Here is an 18,919-nt window from a genome sequence, read left to right on the forward strand (position 1 = left end):
TCACCTCTCCAGGAAAAATTTGAGAGCCCGGTCGATGTTCATGCGGTGGCCCACCCTGGTCACCCCCAGATCGACGTAGTCCTCCTTGGTCAAGGCGGGCAGGTGGGAGCCATCGATCTCGTGGTCCAGGAACCGGGCTCGGTGCTCAGCCAAGCCCAGCCACTCAAGCCAATCAGCCACGTCGAACTTGGTCCAGAACCCCAGAGGTTTAGCGCTGAACGGCTTGTCCGGGGGCAGGGAAAGCAGGCGGGTCGGTGAGAGGGAGCGGGAGGCCCCTGACAAGGCCCCACCGAGCCCCCCGGAAATCCCGGGGTGCGGTGGCACGAAGACAGGGGCGAAGGGGTCAGCCGAGCCTCCTGCCCCTCCGGTGGGGGAGCCGCGGATGTCAAAGAGGCCCGGGTAGAGGGGTCCAGAAGGCAGGATGGGCAGGGAGGAGGGCCGGGGTGCAGGGCTGACCTTGTGCTCCGAGGCGGGCAGCAGTGACGGGCTAGGGGCCCGGCGGAGCAAAGGTGGCCGCATCTCGAACTCCACGCCCTGGAGGTGGCGGGCGGATGTGGAGGAGGAGGAGGCCGACGGCGAGGTGGCCCCCGGGGCTGCAGCGGCTGAAGCGGACACCCCGGTTCCTGTGGGGAGTGGCGGCAGAGGTGGTTTGGACCAGTTCTGAAACAGGCTGCTGACAGGTTTGGAGAGAAGCGAGGACTGGGAGTCTTCAGAGAGTCTGGAATGTGACAACGGGGCAGGGGTGGAGGAGAAGGGTTGGGGGGGGGCAAAGGCGGGTGAGAAGGAGGCAGAGGTCAAGATATAGGGAGAGGAAGAGAGACATGGGGCAGGGGTAGAGAGTTGGAGGAGAGAGATGGGGAGAGATCGAAGGAGCAAGCGAGGGGGTAAGATGGATGTCAGGACAGAAAATGAAGGGAGAGAAAAATGAGAGGACAGGGAGAGGGTGACAGTCAAGAGAGATGAAAGAAAAAGAGACATTAAGTGATAATAATAATAATCACCACCACTTACTGATGCTCACGTGTGCCAGGCATTGTTCTAAGTGCTTTTACATATCGCCATCTCAATGGAATCCCCGTGACAGCCCTGATGCAGGTTACTATTATTATCAGCAGCACAGAGAGGTTAAGTAACTTGCCTAAGGACACACAGCCAGGAAGTGGCAGAGCCCGGTTATATGGCACCAAAGTCTGAGCTCTTAACCACTACCCTATACTGCCTTTCCGGGTATGGCCAGTCACAGCAGAGTGGAAGACAGGGAGACAGTGAGAGAGGAACAAAAAGAGGATGAGCATTCAAGGGAGAGAGATGGAAGGGGACAGGGGACAGAGAGAGAGAGAGAGAGAGAGGTGAGGAGAGGGAGATGAAAGAGAGAAGAAACAAGGGGAGGAAAAGGTTCCCCTCATCCCTTTAGCTCCCTCCAGAACAGTCCCTGCCTCAGGGCCTTTGAACAGTTCCCTCTGCCTAGCTCTCTCTTCCCCCAGGGAGCCAAACGATTTGCTCCCTTCCCTCCTCCAGTCTCTGCTCAGCTCGCCTGTCATTTGAGAGACTTTCTCTAACCATCGCATCATTGCATTTTTTCCCTAGGATGATGACAATGATTTTGTTTATTGCCTGGCCCCCACCTCTGCCTCATTAGGCTGTGAGGTCTATGAGGGAAATGCTTTGCTTGTTTTGTCCATTGTGGGGTCCCTCTCACCCTGAAGGGCACCCGGTACAGAACAGATGGCAGATCAATTATTGGTGGATCTGTTAACTAAATTGAGCGTCCTTTCCTCTACCCAGAAGACTTAAGAATCGTCAATGAGATGCCTTAAGATCTCAAAGACCTCAAAAACCACCTCAGAATATCACCGTGTGGATATCAAACCCTCGAGGAGAATTAGAGTGAGTTCTGCAGAAGAACAAGAGGATTAAAAAAAAAACCTCTCCCCACTCGCTCTGTGTGTCTGAATCAGGAATGTGACTCTATACTTTCCCTAAGATTAGAAGGTCTTGAATGAGCTTGAACTCTGTGGCAATTCCAACTTGCTAGCTGCTTTAGAAAACTTCTGCGTCTTCCTGGATTTCTCCATCTATACTTGCTGGGCTCTCGTAAGAGACCCCTCCCCTCCCCCATCTCATGGTACAACAATGGCCTCAAAGACCCTTTTAGAAGGGTTCTATGCTGTCCCTCTTCTACAGAGAGGTGGATTCCTTTGCCTAAGGTCACCCAGTTAGAAAGTGCGGGGCTGGAACCAGGTTCCAAAAAAGCCTGGCTCCAGAACCACACTTGTAACCACCGACCATGCCCTAAAGCATCTTGTCTTGACCAACGCGGGGCTCAGGGGACTTGAAGATTTCAGGGATTGTCAGAACTGACAACCCACCAAGGAAACAGACATCCGGCAAGTTGTGCTCCAATCTCCTTGGTTGATCACTCTTTTTGTTCATCATGGAATGTGGGTTGTCATGGTGACGGGAGGAGACCACAGAAGCTACTGAGATAAAGGGAAATTTAAAGTGGCTGGGAAAGCATGCTTCTTTGAGGGCAAACTTCTCCAAGCCAGCCCGGCTTCTGTTTCCTTTCTACCACCTGGGACCCTAAAGGGACACAGCTATGTGGAAGACGGTCTCTGCTACCCACAGCCAGCCCCTCTGGCCTCCACTGCCAACCTCCAGCCCCCGGCTCACCTCTGCCGCTGCAGGGAGGAAGTCCTCTCGGGGACGTAGCTGGCTCCCCCGTGGTGGCCGTCCCCGCTTCCCCCGCCGCCTCCCCGGGCCCAGGGCAGAGCGCCACCAGCTGCCGAGGAGCCCCCAAACTGCTGAAGCTTGGAGCTGAGTTCACTGATGATGCTGGCTTTTACTGTGGCCAAGGCTGAGGCCTGAGGCTGGGCTAAGGGCCCAGGCAGGGGTGGTGGCGGTGGACCCGGGCCCTCCTCCCAGGGCAGCAGCTTCCGAGGCAGGGAGGAGGCGGATGGCAAGGGCACCGGTGGGCCTTCTGGCTCTACAGCCCCTGGACCGCCGGCCACACCTGCCGTCGAAGGTCCTGAGCAAGCACTCAGGGCCAGCAGCCCATCGGTTCCAGCCCCCGTCACCGAGACGGTGGGGCTGGTGGGAGTGACAGGGTCTCGGAGTCCCCCACCGGGGCCAGGCCGCAGGCCTCCACTGGCCCCAAGCGCCCGGCCCCGGAGCTTAGAGGGAGTCATGAGCTGCGGTGGGTATGGTGGGCCAGGAGGACCGCTGCCCCCGAAGGCCTGGCCGTCCAGGTAGGCCACATACGTGTCCAGAAGCTCCGGCCCACTGGCCACACTGGCCACCCCGCCCCCAGCCCCGCCTTCGGCAGACAGGCTGCTCAGCGTGGACGCGCTGCTGATGGTCTCCAGCGGGTGGTCGCTGCTGCTCCGGCTGTCCACCTCCTCGATACCAGAATCTGTGCCAGCTGGAGGGTCCGGGCCAGGCTGTGGGGCAGGGGCAGGCGGGGCGGCTGGGGCTGCTGGGCCCGGCGGAGGCGCGTCCCCAGCAGCTGCGGGGCCCGCCTGGGTCAGCGTGGCCACCTCGCTGTCATAGGAAGTCAGGCTGGATGCGGTGGAGTCCAGCGTGGGAGGGGCGGCGGCCACGGCAGGGGGCGGGGCAGGGGGCGCTGGGCTGGTCGGGGTGGGTGGGTCCGGCAGCGGGTGGGGAGGCCCAGGCGTGAGGGGGGACTCGGGTTTCTCAAAGCTGTTGGAGAACTCCAGGGGCGGGGGCAGCGGTTCCACAAAGAGAAATTCACCGTCTTCCACGTCCACCGAGGGGGCGGGGGGCGGCAGGACCAGCAGGGGGAGCCCGTTCTCGTCACTGCCCCGCGGGGAGGTCGGCGAGGGGGGCACGGACCGGCGTGGGCTGGGCGGTGGGATCCCCGGCCCGTCCTCCGAGGGGGGGCCCCTTCCCCCCGCCCCACTGGCCCGAGGCTGGCAGTTCTCGAGGAACCGCACGTGGAGGGGCAGCCGCTCGGGCTCCTCCGGGGCCGCGGACCTCCAGGCCTTGCTCACCCCGGGGTGCGGGGCGGGGGGCTCGGACCCCAGCTGCAGCAGGAGGGGCCCGACCCCGGGGGCGGTGGGGGGCAGGCGGTGCAGCAGGGAGCGTCGGGCAGCTGGCGGGCTGGCCGGAAGGGACTTCTCCTGGCTGCCCAGCCCGGCCCGGTAGCCCAGCTCCCGGCGGGCCGGGTCCGGCGGCGGGGCTCCCCAGAGACGCAGCACTGGCTCGTGGTGGGCGTGGGGCGAGTGGTGGTGCGGCGTGGGCGGCGGAGCCTCGTAGCGGGGCGACGGGGGCCTCGGAGGGGGCTGGGGGGCCCCAGCGCCCTCCGCGGACTCCTTCAGCGCCCGCTCTCGGGCGGCCAGGGCCAGCCCGAGCGGGGAGGCTGGGTCCAGGGCCTTGCCGGTCAGCGGGTGGACCAGGGGCCGCGGCGGCAGGAAGCTGGTGAAGGCGCTGCTGCCTCCGCTGCTTCCGTAGGCTCGGCTGCCGGCTCCGTAGCCCCCGTAGCCGCCGCCACTCCCGGCGCCTGCGGACTCCAGCCGGAGGTAGGGCTCGGCCGAAAACATGCCTTCATCGATGGATTTGGAGTGGCGTAGCCGGGGGCCCGGGGGCGCCCCCGGGCCCAGCGAGCTCTCGCCGCCATCCTCGTCCCCCGTGTCGGTGGAGAGGAAGAGCGTAGACCGCCGGCGGGCTTCGTTCTGCCAGCCCCCTTCTCTCCGAGCCGCCCCGACCAGGGCCGCTCCGAACTGGCTGGTGAAATCGAGGGTGGCCGGGCCGCTGGGCGAGGCGGGGGCGGGCACGGGCGAGGGGGGCGGTGGCACTGGCGACATGGCCGGGGCGGGGCTCGGCACGGAGGCGCCGCCGCCGCCGCCCCCTCCGCCGCCCGCGGTCTCGGGCTGGGTCGGGGGCTCCGCCTCGGTGCTGCTGCCCTGACTGCTGCGGCCGCTGCTACTGGTGGATGGAGCCTTGATGATGATGGTGGGGATGGGGATGGAGTTCTTTTCCGACGGGGCGGCCGCGGCCGGCGGCGGCTGCGGGGACGCCGGAGACGTGGGCGAGGGCGTGGGCGGGAGGCCGCCGCCCTTCTGGGGCTCGCCTTCGACTTTGGTCTGCTTGACGAGCGGGCCCTTGCGCCCGCGGCCCGAACGGGCCGGCACGTACATGGCCGCGCTGGCCGCCCGGGGAGGCAGCTGGAAGTAGCGCAGGGCCGGGGCCTGGGAGGAGCCGCTAACCCCGCCCCCGCTGCCGTGGTGCGACGGGGACAGGGCCCCCGGGGTCGCGCTGGGCCCGCCGCCCCGCCAGCCTCGCAGGCTGGGCTGGGGCCCCAGAGCCAGTCGGGGAGGGGGGTCATCGGGGGAGCCGCCTGTCTCCATCTCCGGGGGATGCGGCGGGTGGGCGTGGTGGTGGTGTGGCTGGGGGGGCGGAGCGTGCGGCAGGTGGGGGGGGCGGCGGGTGGTGCGCAGGGGGCAGGGCCCCGCCGTGGTACAAGCTCTTCTCACGGCTCCCTACACGGGTGTCAGGAGGGCAGGGCCCATCGAAGGACGACGGCGACGAGGCGGGGTGGGGGCCACCTGAGCCGGGGTTGAAGGGCGCTCCCCGGGGAGAGGGAGTGAGGCGGCCGGAGGAAGAGGGGGCTGGAGGTGTGCTGTAGGGGGGCTCTGGTGGGGACGTGGTGGGCGGCGGCGGGATGTCCTCCGAACCAGGCACAGACAGGCTGCGGCTGAACTTCATGGCTGGGGGTGCTAGGTAGGGTCTCTCATCTTCTGTAGCCCCTGGGAAGACACAGAGGATCCAGAAGCAGGGTGGGGATGGGAGGGGGTGGCCTCTCTGTTCCCCTGTCCCACAGAACTTCAATATTACAATGATAATAATGACACCAGTAGATGTTAAGAAGAACGTGGGTTAGTCTAGAGCTCACCCAGCTGTGATAAATCCAAATCCGCTTGATACAGTAATACAGGTTGTGCACTGCACAACAACAAACGGCAGAGGGAGCAAGAGAGGTGTGTGCGTGTGTCTGTGTGTGTGTGTGTGGGGGGGGGGAATTCAGCTGAACTTCCTTCCAGGGCCAGGAGGGGGCGCCTTTTCTAATTCGCCCAAAGGCACGATATATGCTGGCGGTCGCTTGGGATGAGCAAAAATGGCTTGAGCCAGGAAGAGATATCGTGTTTCTGGGCATACTTATAGATTTCTTTTCATGTACATGCAGAAAAGAAATGGAAGTAGCACATCAAATCTGTGATTTCACAGCACTGCTTAGGATGAGGCTAATATTTAAAAGAGGGAGCCAATTCATAGGTAAGCAATGTCAGGTAGATGTATAGGTAACTGATATTAGGCAAATGACACACACTGGTGGACTATGGACACTGAAGCTGGGGAAAAGCTAGATCCAAAGAGCAAAACAACTTGGAGGAAACTGGAGGAGTGGAATCTTTTGCCTACTTATCAACTGCCAGGGCTCAGTCCTTGATTCCCTTTTCCCCTCTGACTACTCGCTCTCCATTGACTATCTCAACCAGTGTCACGGCTTCATTCACTGCTTCCCTGCTGAAGACTCCCATGCTTGTCTCGGACCCAATCCTTGCCCCTGAGCTCCGGGCTTCTATATCCAAATGCTGCATCCACTTGGATGTCTCACTGGCATCTCAAACTCAGCAGGCCCCAAATTGAGCTCCCGATCTCCTCCCACGATCTTCCCAAGCTGCTCTCTTAGCAAATGGCAGCTCAGTCCTACCTACCTCAGGACCTTTGCACTGGCTGTTCCTGCTGTGTGGAATGCCTTACTTCCAGATAGCCCCATGACTCCCCACTTCATCTCCAAGTTTCGGCTCAAACCTGCCCCTCAGCACTCCTGACCTCTCTCATTCTACTCTTTTCCTATATTTTTCCATAGCACTTAACACAGCTAACATACTATATCATTTTCTTATTTCTTATCCTTATAATCTGTTGTCTGTCTTCCCCAGCTAGAAGGTAAGCTCCATGAGGGCAGGACCCTTTAGCCTGTTTTGTTCCCTGACAAATCCCCAGCAGTTTAGCCTGGCATATGGTAGTGCTCAATAAACATTTGTAGAATGAATGAATGAATGAATGAATGGAGTCTGGTATAAGAGAGAATGAACCAGAGTCTGTGGTGGGTTCGACTTAACTGCATCCAGGCAGGGGCAATGATGTCCCCATTTTCTAGATGCAGAGCCCTAGGCCCAGAGAAGTGAAGCTGCCTGCCCTGGGTCACACAGCCAGGATGGACAAGAGCCAGGATTCAAACCCAGGTTTGCCCAGCAACAAAGCCTGAGCTCTTTGCCCAACTTGATGGTCACATATGGAAGAAGGAAAGAACACTCCCAGGCTCCCTTGTTTTCCCCGTAAACTGTCACCCTCCCAGCCTCCCCTTTCCCCACTGGCATCCCTTACACCCACCCTTGCAGGTGACATACCAATAGACTTTTGCCGGAGCATGAGCCCAGGTCCTGGAGGCAGGTAGGAAGGACGTTCATAACTTGGCTGGGAGCGGTGGTGGGGATCAAAGCTCGACTTTGGGTTGGCAGTCAGAGGAGGCGAGAGAAAAGAGAGCAGAGAAAAATCAGTCAGGGCATGAAAATCCATGGATTCCCCACACAGCCATCCTCCATTCCTTCCCCAGCCTCTGCAGGAAGGGAGAGGGGTGTGAAGGAGATGGAAGGGAATTCTGGGGTAGGGAAAGGTTTCTGAGTCCTGACAGCAGCAGCGGGGAGAAAGAGAGGGAAAAAAAGTCAGATTATCAACAGCCTGTCTGCTCTGCTTCCCAAGCCGATCACTAATCTGGGCACTTTTCTCCACCCCTGCTGTCACTGCCCAGGGCCAAGTTACCACCATTGTCTGCCTGGATGACTGCAGTAGCCTTTTCCTTGTCTCCTGGCTGCCACCCCTGTCCCGCCACCCCTTTCTGGTCTGCTTTCCACGCAAGAGTCAGAGGGATCTTTCTAAAAGAAATTCTGGTCATGCTGTTGCCCTGCTTAAAATCCTACAGTAGCATCTCACATCAGTTAGGAGGGGATCCGAATTCCCAAGTCTGGTCTTCAGAGCCCACTGCGGTAGACACTGCCTGTGCCCACCCAGATCTCCTCAGCCAGGATGCTGTGCCCATCCCCAGCCACTGTGTCACCTGCCTGCAACACTTGGCTGCCCCTTGCTCTGAAGAATCACTCCCCCTCCAAAGGAGTTGACGTGCCCAAGCTGTTACGTGCCCCCACTTCTGGGAGCAGCCTGCAGCCAACTGACAGGAAGGTCTAAGGAGGGATTATCTCCATACTGCAATTCACACTCCCGAGCTCCCCTAGGGATCAGGCTGAAGGCAAACTCCAGCGGGGACCAGGGTTGCTGACTTTCTCTGCAGCCCATCCTGTCTCCCCCATGCCCTTACAGGTTCCCCCTTAGGAAATTGTCTCAAGCATCCTTATCTCAGGCTCTGATTTTAGATTAAGAATCACGGTGATTAAGACACTGTGTATGATCTAGCCCTTGCCTATATCTCCCACTCTGGTCCCACCACGCCCACCTTTTCTTGCTCCTGCAGTGCCCCAAGGTTCATCCCTGCTTTAGGACACTGACAAGTCCTGGATCTTCTCTCTGCAATGGTTTCCTCCCAATCATCACAGATTCCTTTCCATCTTTATGTCCTCTGCTCAAATATCCCTCCCAGTCACTGCCTACTGCATTTCCCTGTCCTGTTTTCTTCATGACACTTCTCTCACTTCTTGCTTACTGTCTGTCTGTCTCCCTGGCGAGAATGTCAGCTCCCTGAAGGCACCAGACATTATCCCAGGCACCATGGGTACAGGGTCAAGGGCCCACAATACTTTTAGGGGAAATGTTTTAATTTCTTTTCAAATCGGAAGGAAAAATAATTATAATTCAGCCTGGATAATATTCAGCTTTGCATCAACACAGTCATAAAACATTGATTTTTAACTGTTTTTTTTTTAGGAAGGAGGGGCTCATGAAGGCAAAAGTGCCAAAGGCCCACAGAAGTCATAATGCAACCTTCCTGAGGGTAGTGACTTTATCAGTCTGGTTCACTGCTAGGTCCCCAGTCCCCAAACAGGCCTGATGTTCTATAAGCTTGTGTCAAATGTACAAGCCAATGTCAGGCACCCTGGGGCCCCGACTCCCCTGCTTCTGCCAGGTGGCCCCATGTGTCTTCCTTCTCCATCTCTGAGACCAGAAGTTCATAGAAAGGAAGGCCTCTTTGGATGGGGTCCCCACTTTTGGGGTGTGGCCCTAACTGCCCTCACCTCCCCACCGTGCCCCCTCCTGTCCCCCTGCTCTAACCACTCCCCGTTCTCTGAATTTCCTGTGCTGTTTCTCACCTCACAGCCTCAGCATCCGCTGTTCCCTCTGCCTGGAAAATCCCTTCCCCACTCTCTGCTAGGGGAAAACTCCTTGTCATCCTGGCCCCCACCCTGGCCTGGCCACCCCCTTCCTCTAGCCCTGCACTTCCTAATCCAGTGGCCACTAGCCATTCAGATGTAAATTTCAATTAATTTGAATAAATTTAAATAAACTGAAGTTGAAAATTCCCTTCCTCCATCACACTGGCCACATTTCAAGTGTTCCATTGTCACTCATGGCTGGTGGCTGCCATATTGGACAGTGCAGATGGAGAACATCTCCATCATCACAGAGAGCTCTACCGGGCAGTGATGCTCTAGACTTTCATAGAATGCACCTGTGCCACCCCTCTCACTGCCCTCACCTTGGACTGGGACTATTTCTGTGTTTGCATCATTCATTCATTCATTCATTCATTCCACAGATATTTATGGAGCACCTGATTTATGCCAGGGACTGTTCTAGATGCTGCAGATGCAGCCGTAAACAAAACAGACAGAAGCCCCTGCCCACATGAAGGGCAGGCAGACCATAAACAAAATAAATTAGTAAAATACGACGTGGGTCAGATGGAGGTAAGCGACAGAAGAGAGGGAGATTATAATTTAAAATAAGGCAGTCAAGAAGACCCCGCTGAGAGGGTACAACCTGAGCAAACTCCTGAAGGAAGGAGCCAGGGATGTATCCAGGGGAAGAGTATTCCAGGCAGAAGGAGAAGTGCAAAGGTCCTGAGGTGGGAGTGAGCCTGCTGTGTTCAAGGAATAGTTAGGAAGCCAGTGTGTCTGGAGTGGGTGAGCCAAGGGCTGACGGGTGGGAGATGACATCAGACAGGTGGTAGCAGGGTGACATTGGGTGGGGTCTGGTAGTTTCAGATGTCTCCTCCCTGGAAAGCCTTCCTTCTATTACTCTGCATCATAATTTCCTCCACCTATCCTAGGTTAGAGTTATTATAATTATTTGCTTACTTGTTTATTGTCTGTCCCCCTGGGCATGTAGCCTACCCAGTACCCATTCTACTCTTCTTCTTTGATAAGAAAACCCCAATCTTATTTGGCACCTATTGAGAGACTACATTTCCCAGCCTCCCTTGTGGCTAGGTGTGGTCATGGGACTAAGGCCGGCCCAGATGCATAAGTGGAAGTGTTGTGTGTTACTTCTGGGAAGTCTCATCAGAGGGAACCCAAGAAGCAACAATGTGCCCTCCTTTGCACTTCTGCCTTTTCACTCTTCCTCGTTCCTACTGCCTGGAATGCTGGTGCAATAGCTGGAGCTCCAGCAGCCTCTTGGACCATGAGGTGACTTTGTGGCTAGGGTGAGAAGGATCCTAGGTCTTCAAGACCATGGAGGCTACCATACCTGCCTCAGACTCCCTACTCCAGACTTGTTCAAGACGACAGAGATACAAGCATTTGTTTGTTCAAGCCACTGTTATTTGGGGGTTTCTCTTATATACAGCAGAACCCAATTCTGCAAAATACCCCCACTCCCCCACCAGTGTCAATTCTCTAAGGGAGGTAACTTTGTTTGGCTGGTTCCCTCCTATACTCCCAGGGCCGAGCAGCAGGTCCAGCACATAGTAGTTGCTCAATAAATATTTGTAGAATGAAGGACACCTTGACAAAATGGGGGGAGCACCCCGATGATGTAACCCTAGTCCTGTTCCTTTGAGAGAGTGATGGGGAAGGATCACAGTGACAGGGGAGGGGTCAGAGTGACAGGGGAGGGGACAGAATAACGGGGGAAGGGTTAGAGTGATAGAGGAAGGGTTCCCCTAGCTGAAGAGGGTCCAGACTCAAGGGAGAGGCATCAGATTGGCACACTGGCAGAAGACCTTCTAAGTGGAAAAAGAGGGATCAAATAATGGGTTAGCTTGGCACAAGAGGGATCATAGCGGCAGAGGAGATGTCTGACTGACAGAGGAGCCATAATAGCGTCTGAGGAGGCTAGGAGTGACTGCCTGAGGGGTGGACGGACTCAAGGTGAGACAGGTTGACCTCCCTCAACAAACGGGGAGCGCTCTCCCGCACAGAGGGGGCAGCCAATCAGAGTGTGCCAGGTGCGTGTGATGTCACCGACTGCCGGGCAGACTCCTCCCCAGCGAGTTGACCAGAGGTCCCGCCCTTCTCCTGTGCCACCTCGTGGGTCGGGTGCCTCCATGGCAGAGTGTGCCCTGGTGCTGTGCACAGGCTAGAGGCTGAAGATGGGCTGGGAAATTCGCGTTAGGGAGACAGCCCCTGAAAGGGGTGAGGGGGAAGAGATCGGAGGGGGAGACAGATGGAGAGACAGAGCAAGACAAAGACAGAGGTGGGGAGACAGAGGCAGAGATGGGGCTCCAGAGGTGTCGGGGAGAGACAGGAGGGGACATGAGACAGCCATGGGAAGAAAGAGGGACCCAGCAAGGCAGGGAAAAAAAGGCAGTCCTGAGAGATTCTGCCATGGAGAGGGCCAGAGCTACCCTAGGAGGGAAAGACATGCAGCCAGGAGGTCCAGACATGCCCCGGGAGGGGAAGAGGCAGAGGATGCAACCAAGATGATATGGTAAAAATAACCAGAGGGAGAAACTGAGTCCAGAGAATGGCTGAAACCGGAACCCAGACCACCCAGACCAAGATGTGGGAGGTGGGGATCAGGGGACCCCCCCCCCGCCAAGGGCGGTCAGTCACCAGGTAACAGACAGTAGCCAAGAAAACCAAAGCCACGCAGAGGGGAGGACAGACAGATGAACTGCAGAGCCCTAGGAGGAGACAGAGCCCAAGAGGGGCCTTGACCTTCAGCGGATCTGCCTGGGGTCTGCATACCCACTGTTGGTGCAGTGGGTCCTCCTCGCCCCCCTTAGGTTTTACGCAGAGGTGTGTTTTTCAGGGAGGGTTGAAATCTCTCCATCCTTAAGTTTTTAAACAGTGGCGTCTTGCACAATCTTTTGCTCTGTCCACTGTGGTACCGGCCCGTTAAAAGGAGCCTGGGAGGCCACATTGGGCTTCCACACTGCCTGCTTGCCCCCCTGGTTTAGGTGCAGCGGAGTCCAAGTGGGAGAGTGAAGAGGGGAGAGAAGCCGAAACAGATGGGAGATGGAGACCCCGATGAGAACAAGACCACCCACTGAGAGAGGCACGGAGATGCAGGAAGGTCGCAGAGGGGTCCCTGTGTTGACTCAGGGGTTGAGAAAGATCAGGGTGGCTGGTGGGAGGTGGGGGCAGAGATGGGGGCAGAGAGAGCCCGCAACATGAGAGGGAGGGCTTGGGGGAGGCCCAGGGACAGACCCCAGGAGGGAGAAGAAAAGGGGAAATGACCACTGGCCTCCAGGATCCAGAGGAAAGGGAGGCCCCATGAAGACCTCAGGTGTTTCATTTCTAGGAGATGGGGGCAGGCGGGCAGCTGGTTATATTGTTGGCCAGTGTCTGGGTCCACCTAGGGGTGTCTTTGGAGCCAGGATCTTGTCTGTCCTGTAATGGAGGTTCACGCAGGGAGAGGCTGGCACCCTGGCAACCTGGCACTTGGTGGGTACTCCATGCATTTGTTGAATAAATGAAAACAGGACTGGCCCTAATCTGTTACTAGAGACTCCGTACCGAGCCTGGAATGTTGTTGTGGGGTCTCTGGGGCGCATGCGGGGGTCACAGTAGGGTCTGCAGTTTGTTATTTTATGGCTTGGGGAGGCTCACCATCCCTTGAGAGCCTCTGTGCTAGAAGCTGATCTCATTCAGTCCTCCTAAGAAGCAGCAAGATTGGCTTTACCCCTATTTTACAGAGCAGGAAACTGAGGCAAAGAGAAATTAAAAAGCGTGGGCCAAGTGACATAGTAAGTTAGAGGCGGTCAGGCTATGAAGGCAGGTTTGCCTGGGTCTACTGCCCATGTACCTTCTTTTTTTGGACAGGACTTTTTTTTTTTAATATATTGGAGTATAGTTGATTTACAATGTTGCGTTAGTTTAAGGTGTACAGCAAAGTGATTCAGTTTTTCTGGTTCTTTTACATCATAGGTTATTACAAGATATTGAATATAGTTCCCTGTGCTATACAGTAGATCCTTGTTGTTTATCTATTTTATATACAGTAGTGTGTATCTGTTAATCCCAAACTCTGAATTTATCCCTCCCCCTTACCTACGGACTTTTGATCCTTACACTGACCCTGGGAGGAGGTGGGCACGGAAGATGACCCTAATAGGCCCAGAGATTTCAAATTCCTCGCAAAGCCAAGGACGAGTGTGAAGTGAGGGCTCCTGCATGCAGGGCCCTCTGCCGAGCCCTGAGAAGTGGCCAAGGACTCTCTGCTAAATCTGGGAGAAATTCTAGGAGTCTCGATACAAAATTTGCCACCTGCATTGGGCTCTTGTAAAAGTACTAGGAGGCTTCCCTGGCGGCGCAGTGGTTAAGAATCCACCTGCCAATGCAAGGGACGTGGGTTCGAGCCCTGGTCCGGGAAGATCCCACATGCCGCGGAGCAACTAAGCCCGTGCGCCACAACTACTGAGCCTGCGCTCTAGAGCCCGCATGCCACAGCTACTGAGCCCGCGTGCCACAACTACTGAAGCCTGCATGCTTAGAGCCCGCGCTCCGCAACAAGAGAAGCCACCGCAACGAGAAGCCCGCACACCACAACGAAGAGTAGCCCCCACTCGACGGAACCAAAGAAAGCCTGCGTGCAGCAACAAAGACCCAACGCAGCCAATAAATAAATAAATTAATTAATTAATTAATTTAAAAAAAAGTAGTAGGCCTTCTAGAATAGGTGGTTGAGCCCTTAAGAGGGCTATGGATAGATTTAAGGGGGGCCCTGCACGCTTACCTGGATGGGGAGAAAAACCCTACATCTTTATTTTCATTATTCTCCAACTAAAACACAACATTTTCTCAATTAAGGATGTAGGCAACAGCCCACGTCAGTCTCAGCAAAACCTGTGACTGTATCCCCAACAGAAATCACAGGTATTTCTGTATCCTTCATTGCAGAGGCTGCAGATTTCTCTAAAGAGTGTTTATGCTTCTTAGGACTTCGAAATTAGAGTAGTCAAGATCCACCACCAGATCTTTCTGGCTACCACGGCGAAGAAAAGGCACCGACATTACTATATCGCAAATTTTGCTTTCAAAAAATATTTTGATAACTGTATTTCGGCGTAACTGACTTGTTACCTTATGTAGTTTTTTAAATTTTATTTTTGGTTCAAGGGACTTGTAAGCTAACTTCATCCACTCACAAGAGCTGAACTCTTTGCTCTGGCTTGCACTGCCCTCGTGAGGCTACACCCTTCCATTGTCACTCCCCATGGTTATGTACTGTTCTTGACCCTTACTGATTATGTTTTATTTTATGCATTTATAAGCATTATTATGAGGACTATGCCAGCCTGCCAAAAGGGTCCATGGTCCCGCAAAAGTCAAAGCACCCAGTTTTAGAGTCAGTGGTCCCTTGGTCACCAGTGGTGGGTGTGGCCTGTAAAAAGAGGGAGTCAGAGCGTGGGGTCAGAGGGCAGGGCCTGGGCAGAGAAGAAGGAAGTGCTGAGACACAGGTAGGGCCCCGTGTGGCCTCTGGAGGGTGGAGCGGGGGAAGCGCTGGCAGGGCTGGTGGGGGATGTGTCCCCATGAAGGGGCACAGTCCAGTGAGGAGGGCAGCCAGGAAGGGACCAGCAGGTCACCACCCGAAGAGCCAGGGCCGTGGCTGGATCACGGATCCAGTTGCCTGACTGCCTGGGGTTGAAATCCTGGCTCCCTCTCTGTGCCTCAGTTTCCCTTCTGTATCACAACCGAGTGTACCTCACAGGATGATTTCAAGGAACGAATGAGATAAGCCACGTAAAAACGTAGTGTCAGAAATGTGATCAACACCCACTATAGGTTAGCAGGCAGAGCGCAGACAGAAATGATAATTAATATTTTGATAAGTACCACTTGTTGAGCACCTATTATTATGTGCTGTGCCTGGGCCAGGGAGCGCCATCCATGACATCGTTTTACCTTCCCTGAGACCCTTGAGGTGGGATGGAGATGAACAGAGAGTTGGGCAAGAGAGGCAGCACATGAGGAGTGAGGATGGAGAGTGGAGGGAGGTGAGAGAGATGGGATCTGGGGGGACAACAAGGAGGAAGAGGATGGGCCGAGAGGAAAGGGGACGCCCAGAGTGGGGAGAAAGGAGGGAACCCCAGGAAGCGCGGTGCCCCGTAGGATGGGCATTAAACACGGGGGAGTCAGGAAGGATTCGCAAGGAGAGAGGTAAAGGCTCCAAGTTGCCCTGTGCATCCCTCAAGCTTCCTTCCCCCCAAGGGCCCAGTTCCCCAGACCAGGCTGCCTACCTCAGTGGCAAAGAAGCCTTTGGGTCGGTGTTTGCCCAGGGACGCGAGGCCACCAGGCCCAGGACTCTCACTTGCACTGATGGTCTGCTGAGCTGCCGCCAAAATTTCATCCAGTTTGTCTAGGGGGAGGCGGAAGAGGGACGGAGAGCCAGAGAAATGAAGTTTGCTTTGGCCTGGCGCAGAGACAGAGCTGCCGGGAGCCCATTCAGTGTCTTGTGTGAACCAGCAAAGGGCACCCTTGTCTCCCTCCCGGTGGCCCGACGGCCCTGCTTGGAGACACAGTCCCCAGCCCGGCAGGCAGGACCCAGCGATGGGAAGGGGTGAGGGCGGTGAATAGGACAGCCATCGTGTGAGGGAGGGTGGAAGGGAGGCAGAAGGTAGTGGGGAGAGGCTCAAAACAGAGGTGGGAACTCAGACTTGATGGCTGGGGCCAAGTTGAGGCGTGAAGGTGATCAGGGCGGGGGTGGCTGAAGGGGGCGCGGGCCTGGAGAGGGATGGAGCGGATGCGGCACCCCAGGGGGTGTGGGGTCGGGGCCCCGGGCAGCCCAGGGAGCAGGGCTGGGCCATCTTACTGAGAGCCATCTGATACACGGTCCGCTTTTTCTCCATGCTGGGCACCGGCGCAGCTTGCTGCTCGTACTCTGTGGGCAAAGGGTGCGGATGAAGCCCAGGGGCGCCCCCGGAGGGCGGGGCGGAGCGGGCTCGGCCAGCGGGCGTGGCCAGCGGGCGTGGCCAGCAGGCGTGCGCAAGCGCGAGTGGGGCAGTGAGGGGCCGGGACGGGGGAGGGGCGAGTCCGCCGGCGGGGTGGGGACGGGGGCCCTCCCGCCAGTCCTGTGCCCACTCACCACTCTTCTTCTTCCAGGGCGAGACTAGCCCGGGGGAGAGGCAGTAGAGGAGCCAAGAGTTAGGACTTCAGGGGGAGGCGAGGGGCCCCCTTTCTGGAACGCCCGCCTCCCTCAGGGCCCCGGGGTGAGGGCGGTCAGCTAGCTGCCTGATGCGCCCCCGGCAGGGGAAACAGGACCCCCCAGGTCCACTCGGCCCCGTCTGGAGGGAGGGGCTCGCCTTCCTTTCTGTTAGTGGGAGTGAGGGGAGCTGGTGGAGGGAGAGATGGAGAATGGCGGTGGGGTTGAGGTGGAACAGAGGGAGAGGGGCTAGAAAGGAAACAGGGACCCGCAGAGAGGAACGTACGGACGCAGAGAGAGACCCCGACAGAGAAACAGATGTAAGAGGACGAAGGAAAGTCGACTCTCAGACGCCCTTTCCCAGCGACACACACGCAGGCCAGAGAGAGTCTGACCCATGGACCGGGGGACAGGATCGGGACGAGGACCCCTGGTCACTAACAACACTAACAAACTCCAGGGATGGTCCCGCCTCCCTCTGCCCCTTTCCCTCCGCGGCACCTGGGCCCCAGCAGCCCCGCAAGCTCACCCATCTCCTCCAGCTCTGAGGTCATAGACTTGGAACGCAGGGAGATTGTTGGGGGCGGGAGCCGCTTAGCCTGCGGCGGTGCTGCAAAAATGAGCGGGGTCAGGCATCAGTACCATGGAAAGAAAGCCCATGACCTTCCCCCCGTTCACCACCGCGGCGCTCCCAGAGCTCGGAGGAGAGATGCCATCCGCATGTTGAGCCCTCACTCAGTTCCTCTCCAGAGGGTCATGCACAAGCAGCCTTGGGGGAGGGAAGGCTGCTGGGGGTGGTAGGGACCATTGGGCCATTCGGGCTCCTGAGGATTGTAGTCTAGCAGCAGTGGGGGACGCGGGCCCGGCCACACAAGTGGGGAGAGGAGCACCTTTCTTATGAAGAGCCTCATCCATGTCCGGGTGCCGGGTGACCATCACCACCTTGACCATCAGCGTGTTGCCCCCTTGGCGGATCATGTTCACCACCTGCCGGTGGCCGACCTTCACCACATTCTGCCCGTTCACCTGCGGCACAGACACCCCCAGAGCACACCCAGTAGGTGAGGGGAGGGATGCTTTCCACTTCAGGGTCCCCATCGAAGTGGCCTCCTCCTGCCTTGCCCTGTATGTGGCACTGGCGGTCACTCTTCTCTCCCCTTGACCCTCCTCTGCCTTGCAAGCCCCCAACTCTGTTTCTGTAACTCTCCTGGCCTCAGGGTTGGGGAAGGGGCTGGGCCCACCCTATTTGCCTCTCTCTCCCTCTTTGCCCTCCAGCACTGTGTGTGTGTGTGTGTGTGTGTATGTGTGCAAGCGCGTGCCCCGGGGGGCAGCTCTGTCATCTGAGATACTTCAGAAGGGCTTTCAGATGGAATCACTGAAGAAGCAGAGGCTGGCTGCGGGGGGCGGGGGGGGGAGGGGCGGGGTTTGGGAAGCTTTGGTGCCAAAGGAGAATCTGGATTTGGGCAGCCGCATCCTGGCATAGATCGCGAGGGGTCTGAGGATTTGTTGCTAGGGGCCCAGAGGAGAGCGCGGTGTCTGTGGAAGGTGGGCCAGGGGTAGGGTCTTCGGAGAGGCCTTTGGGGCCGGGGGCCGGGACTCACCTCAATGAGGAAGTCTCCCATTCGCAGTCCGGCTCGCCATGCCACGCCACCCTCGTCCACCGACTCCAGATACTGCAGCGCCGGGAAGGCCGGGGTGGGGGTGAACTCCTCGATGGGGGTCTGCGCTGCAGATGGGGAGGAGCCGGCGGGGTCGGAGGGGAGGGGGTGGAGAGGCCGAGCAGGGGATGGGGCTCAGACCCAAGTCACGGAGGCCTCACCGTAGCTGAGGGACCAGCACCCTGGCGTGGGGTGGTGGGCAGGCTGGGGTCCCTTTCCCTGTCCTTCCCCCTGGGTCAGAGGGCCCTTCTCCCGTCCCCTCCCCGGCCGGCACTCACCCTTGGCCCCCCGGAGCACGAACCCAAACCCCTCACTGTCCTTCTTCTGCAGCAGAACTGTCTTCTCCTTGATGATGTAATCACTGGCGGGGAGGGGGGGGGAGGGGCAGGGGTGGGGCGGGTGGAAAAGGGCTCATGAGACCCAGAGCCCGTGCCCCACCAGCCACCTGGTGACCTGAGCCCAAGCTCCAGAACGAGTCATCCGCCCTCCGAGGAGCTTCCTCACCCACTCCACGTGTGTATGCTCGCAGCAGCCCTGACAAGCCTCCCCCTCAGAGCCCAGAGAGCTCGCTCTCCCACTCAGTCTTTCCTCATTCATCCATCGGTGCATCCATCCACCCATCCATTCAGCAAAGCACAGTGTGAGGAATGGAGAGAGAAACTGCCAGATCACCAGACAGCCTGGCTGGAGTCCCTGCTAGC

At 57.6% G+C, this 18,919-nt stretch overlaps 1 protein-coding gene across 1 annotated transcript in view; it reads right to left on the minus strand.

The window, feature by feature from the left end:
• The window catches only part of SHANK1 (SH3 and multiple ankyrin repeat domains 1), a 42,959-nt gene continuing 24,040 nt past the window's right edge, over positions 1-18,919 (minus strand). Inside the window, 10 exon segments of the mRNA XM_061173732.1 lie at positions 1-718; positions 2,674-5,436; positions 5,438-5,765; positions 7,434-7,530; positions 15,659-15,777; positions 16,231-16,299; positions 17,090-17,170; positions 17,451-17,586; positions 18,162-18,286; positions 18,497-18,579. Of these exon segments, the coding sequence (XP_061029715.1) occupies positions 1-718; positions 2,674-5,436; positions 5,438-5,765; positions 7,434-7,530; positions 15,659-15,777; positions 16,231-16,299; positions 17,090-17,170; positions 17,451-17,586; positions 18,162-18,286; positions 18,497-18,579 (4,519 nt within the window).

The sequence above is a fragment of the Eubalaena glacialis genome, chromosome 18 (assembly GCF_028564815.1).
Source record: "Eubalaena glacialis isolate mEubGla1 chromosome 18, mEubGla1.1.hap2.+ XY, whole genome shotgun sequence".
In the NCBI taxonomy this organism is placed as follows: Eukaryota; Metazoa; Chordata; class Mammalia; order Artiodactyla; family Balaenidae; genus Eubalaena; species Eubalaena glacialis.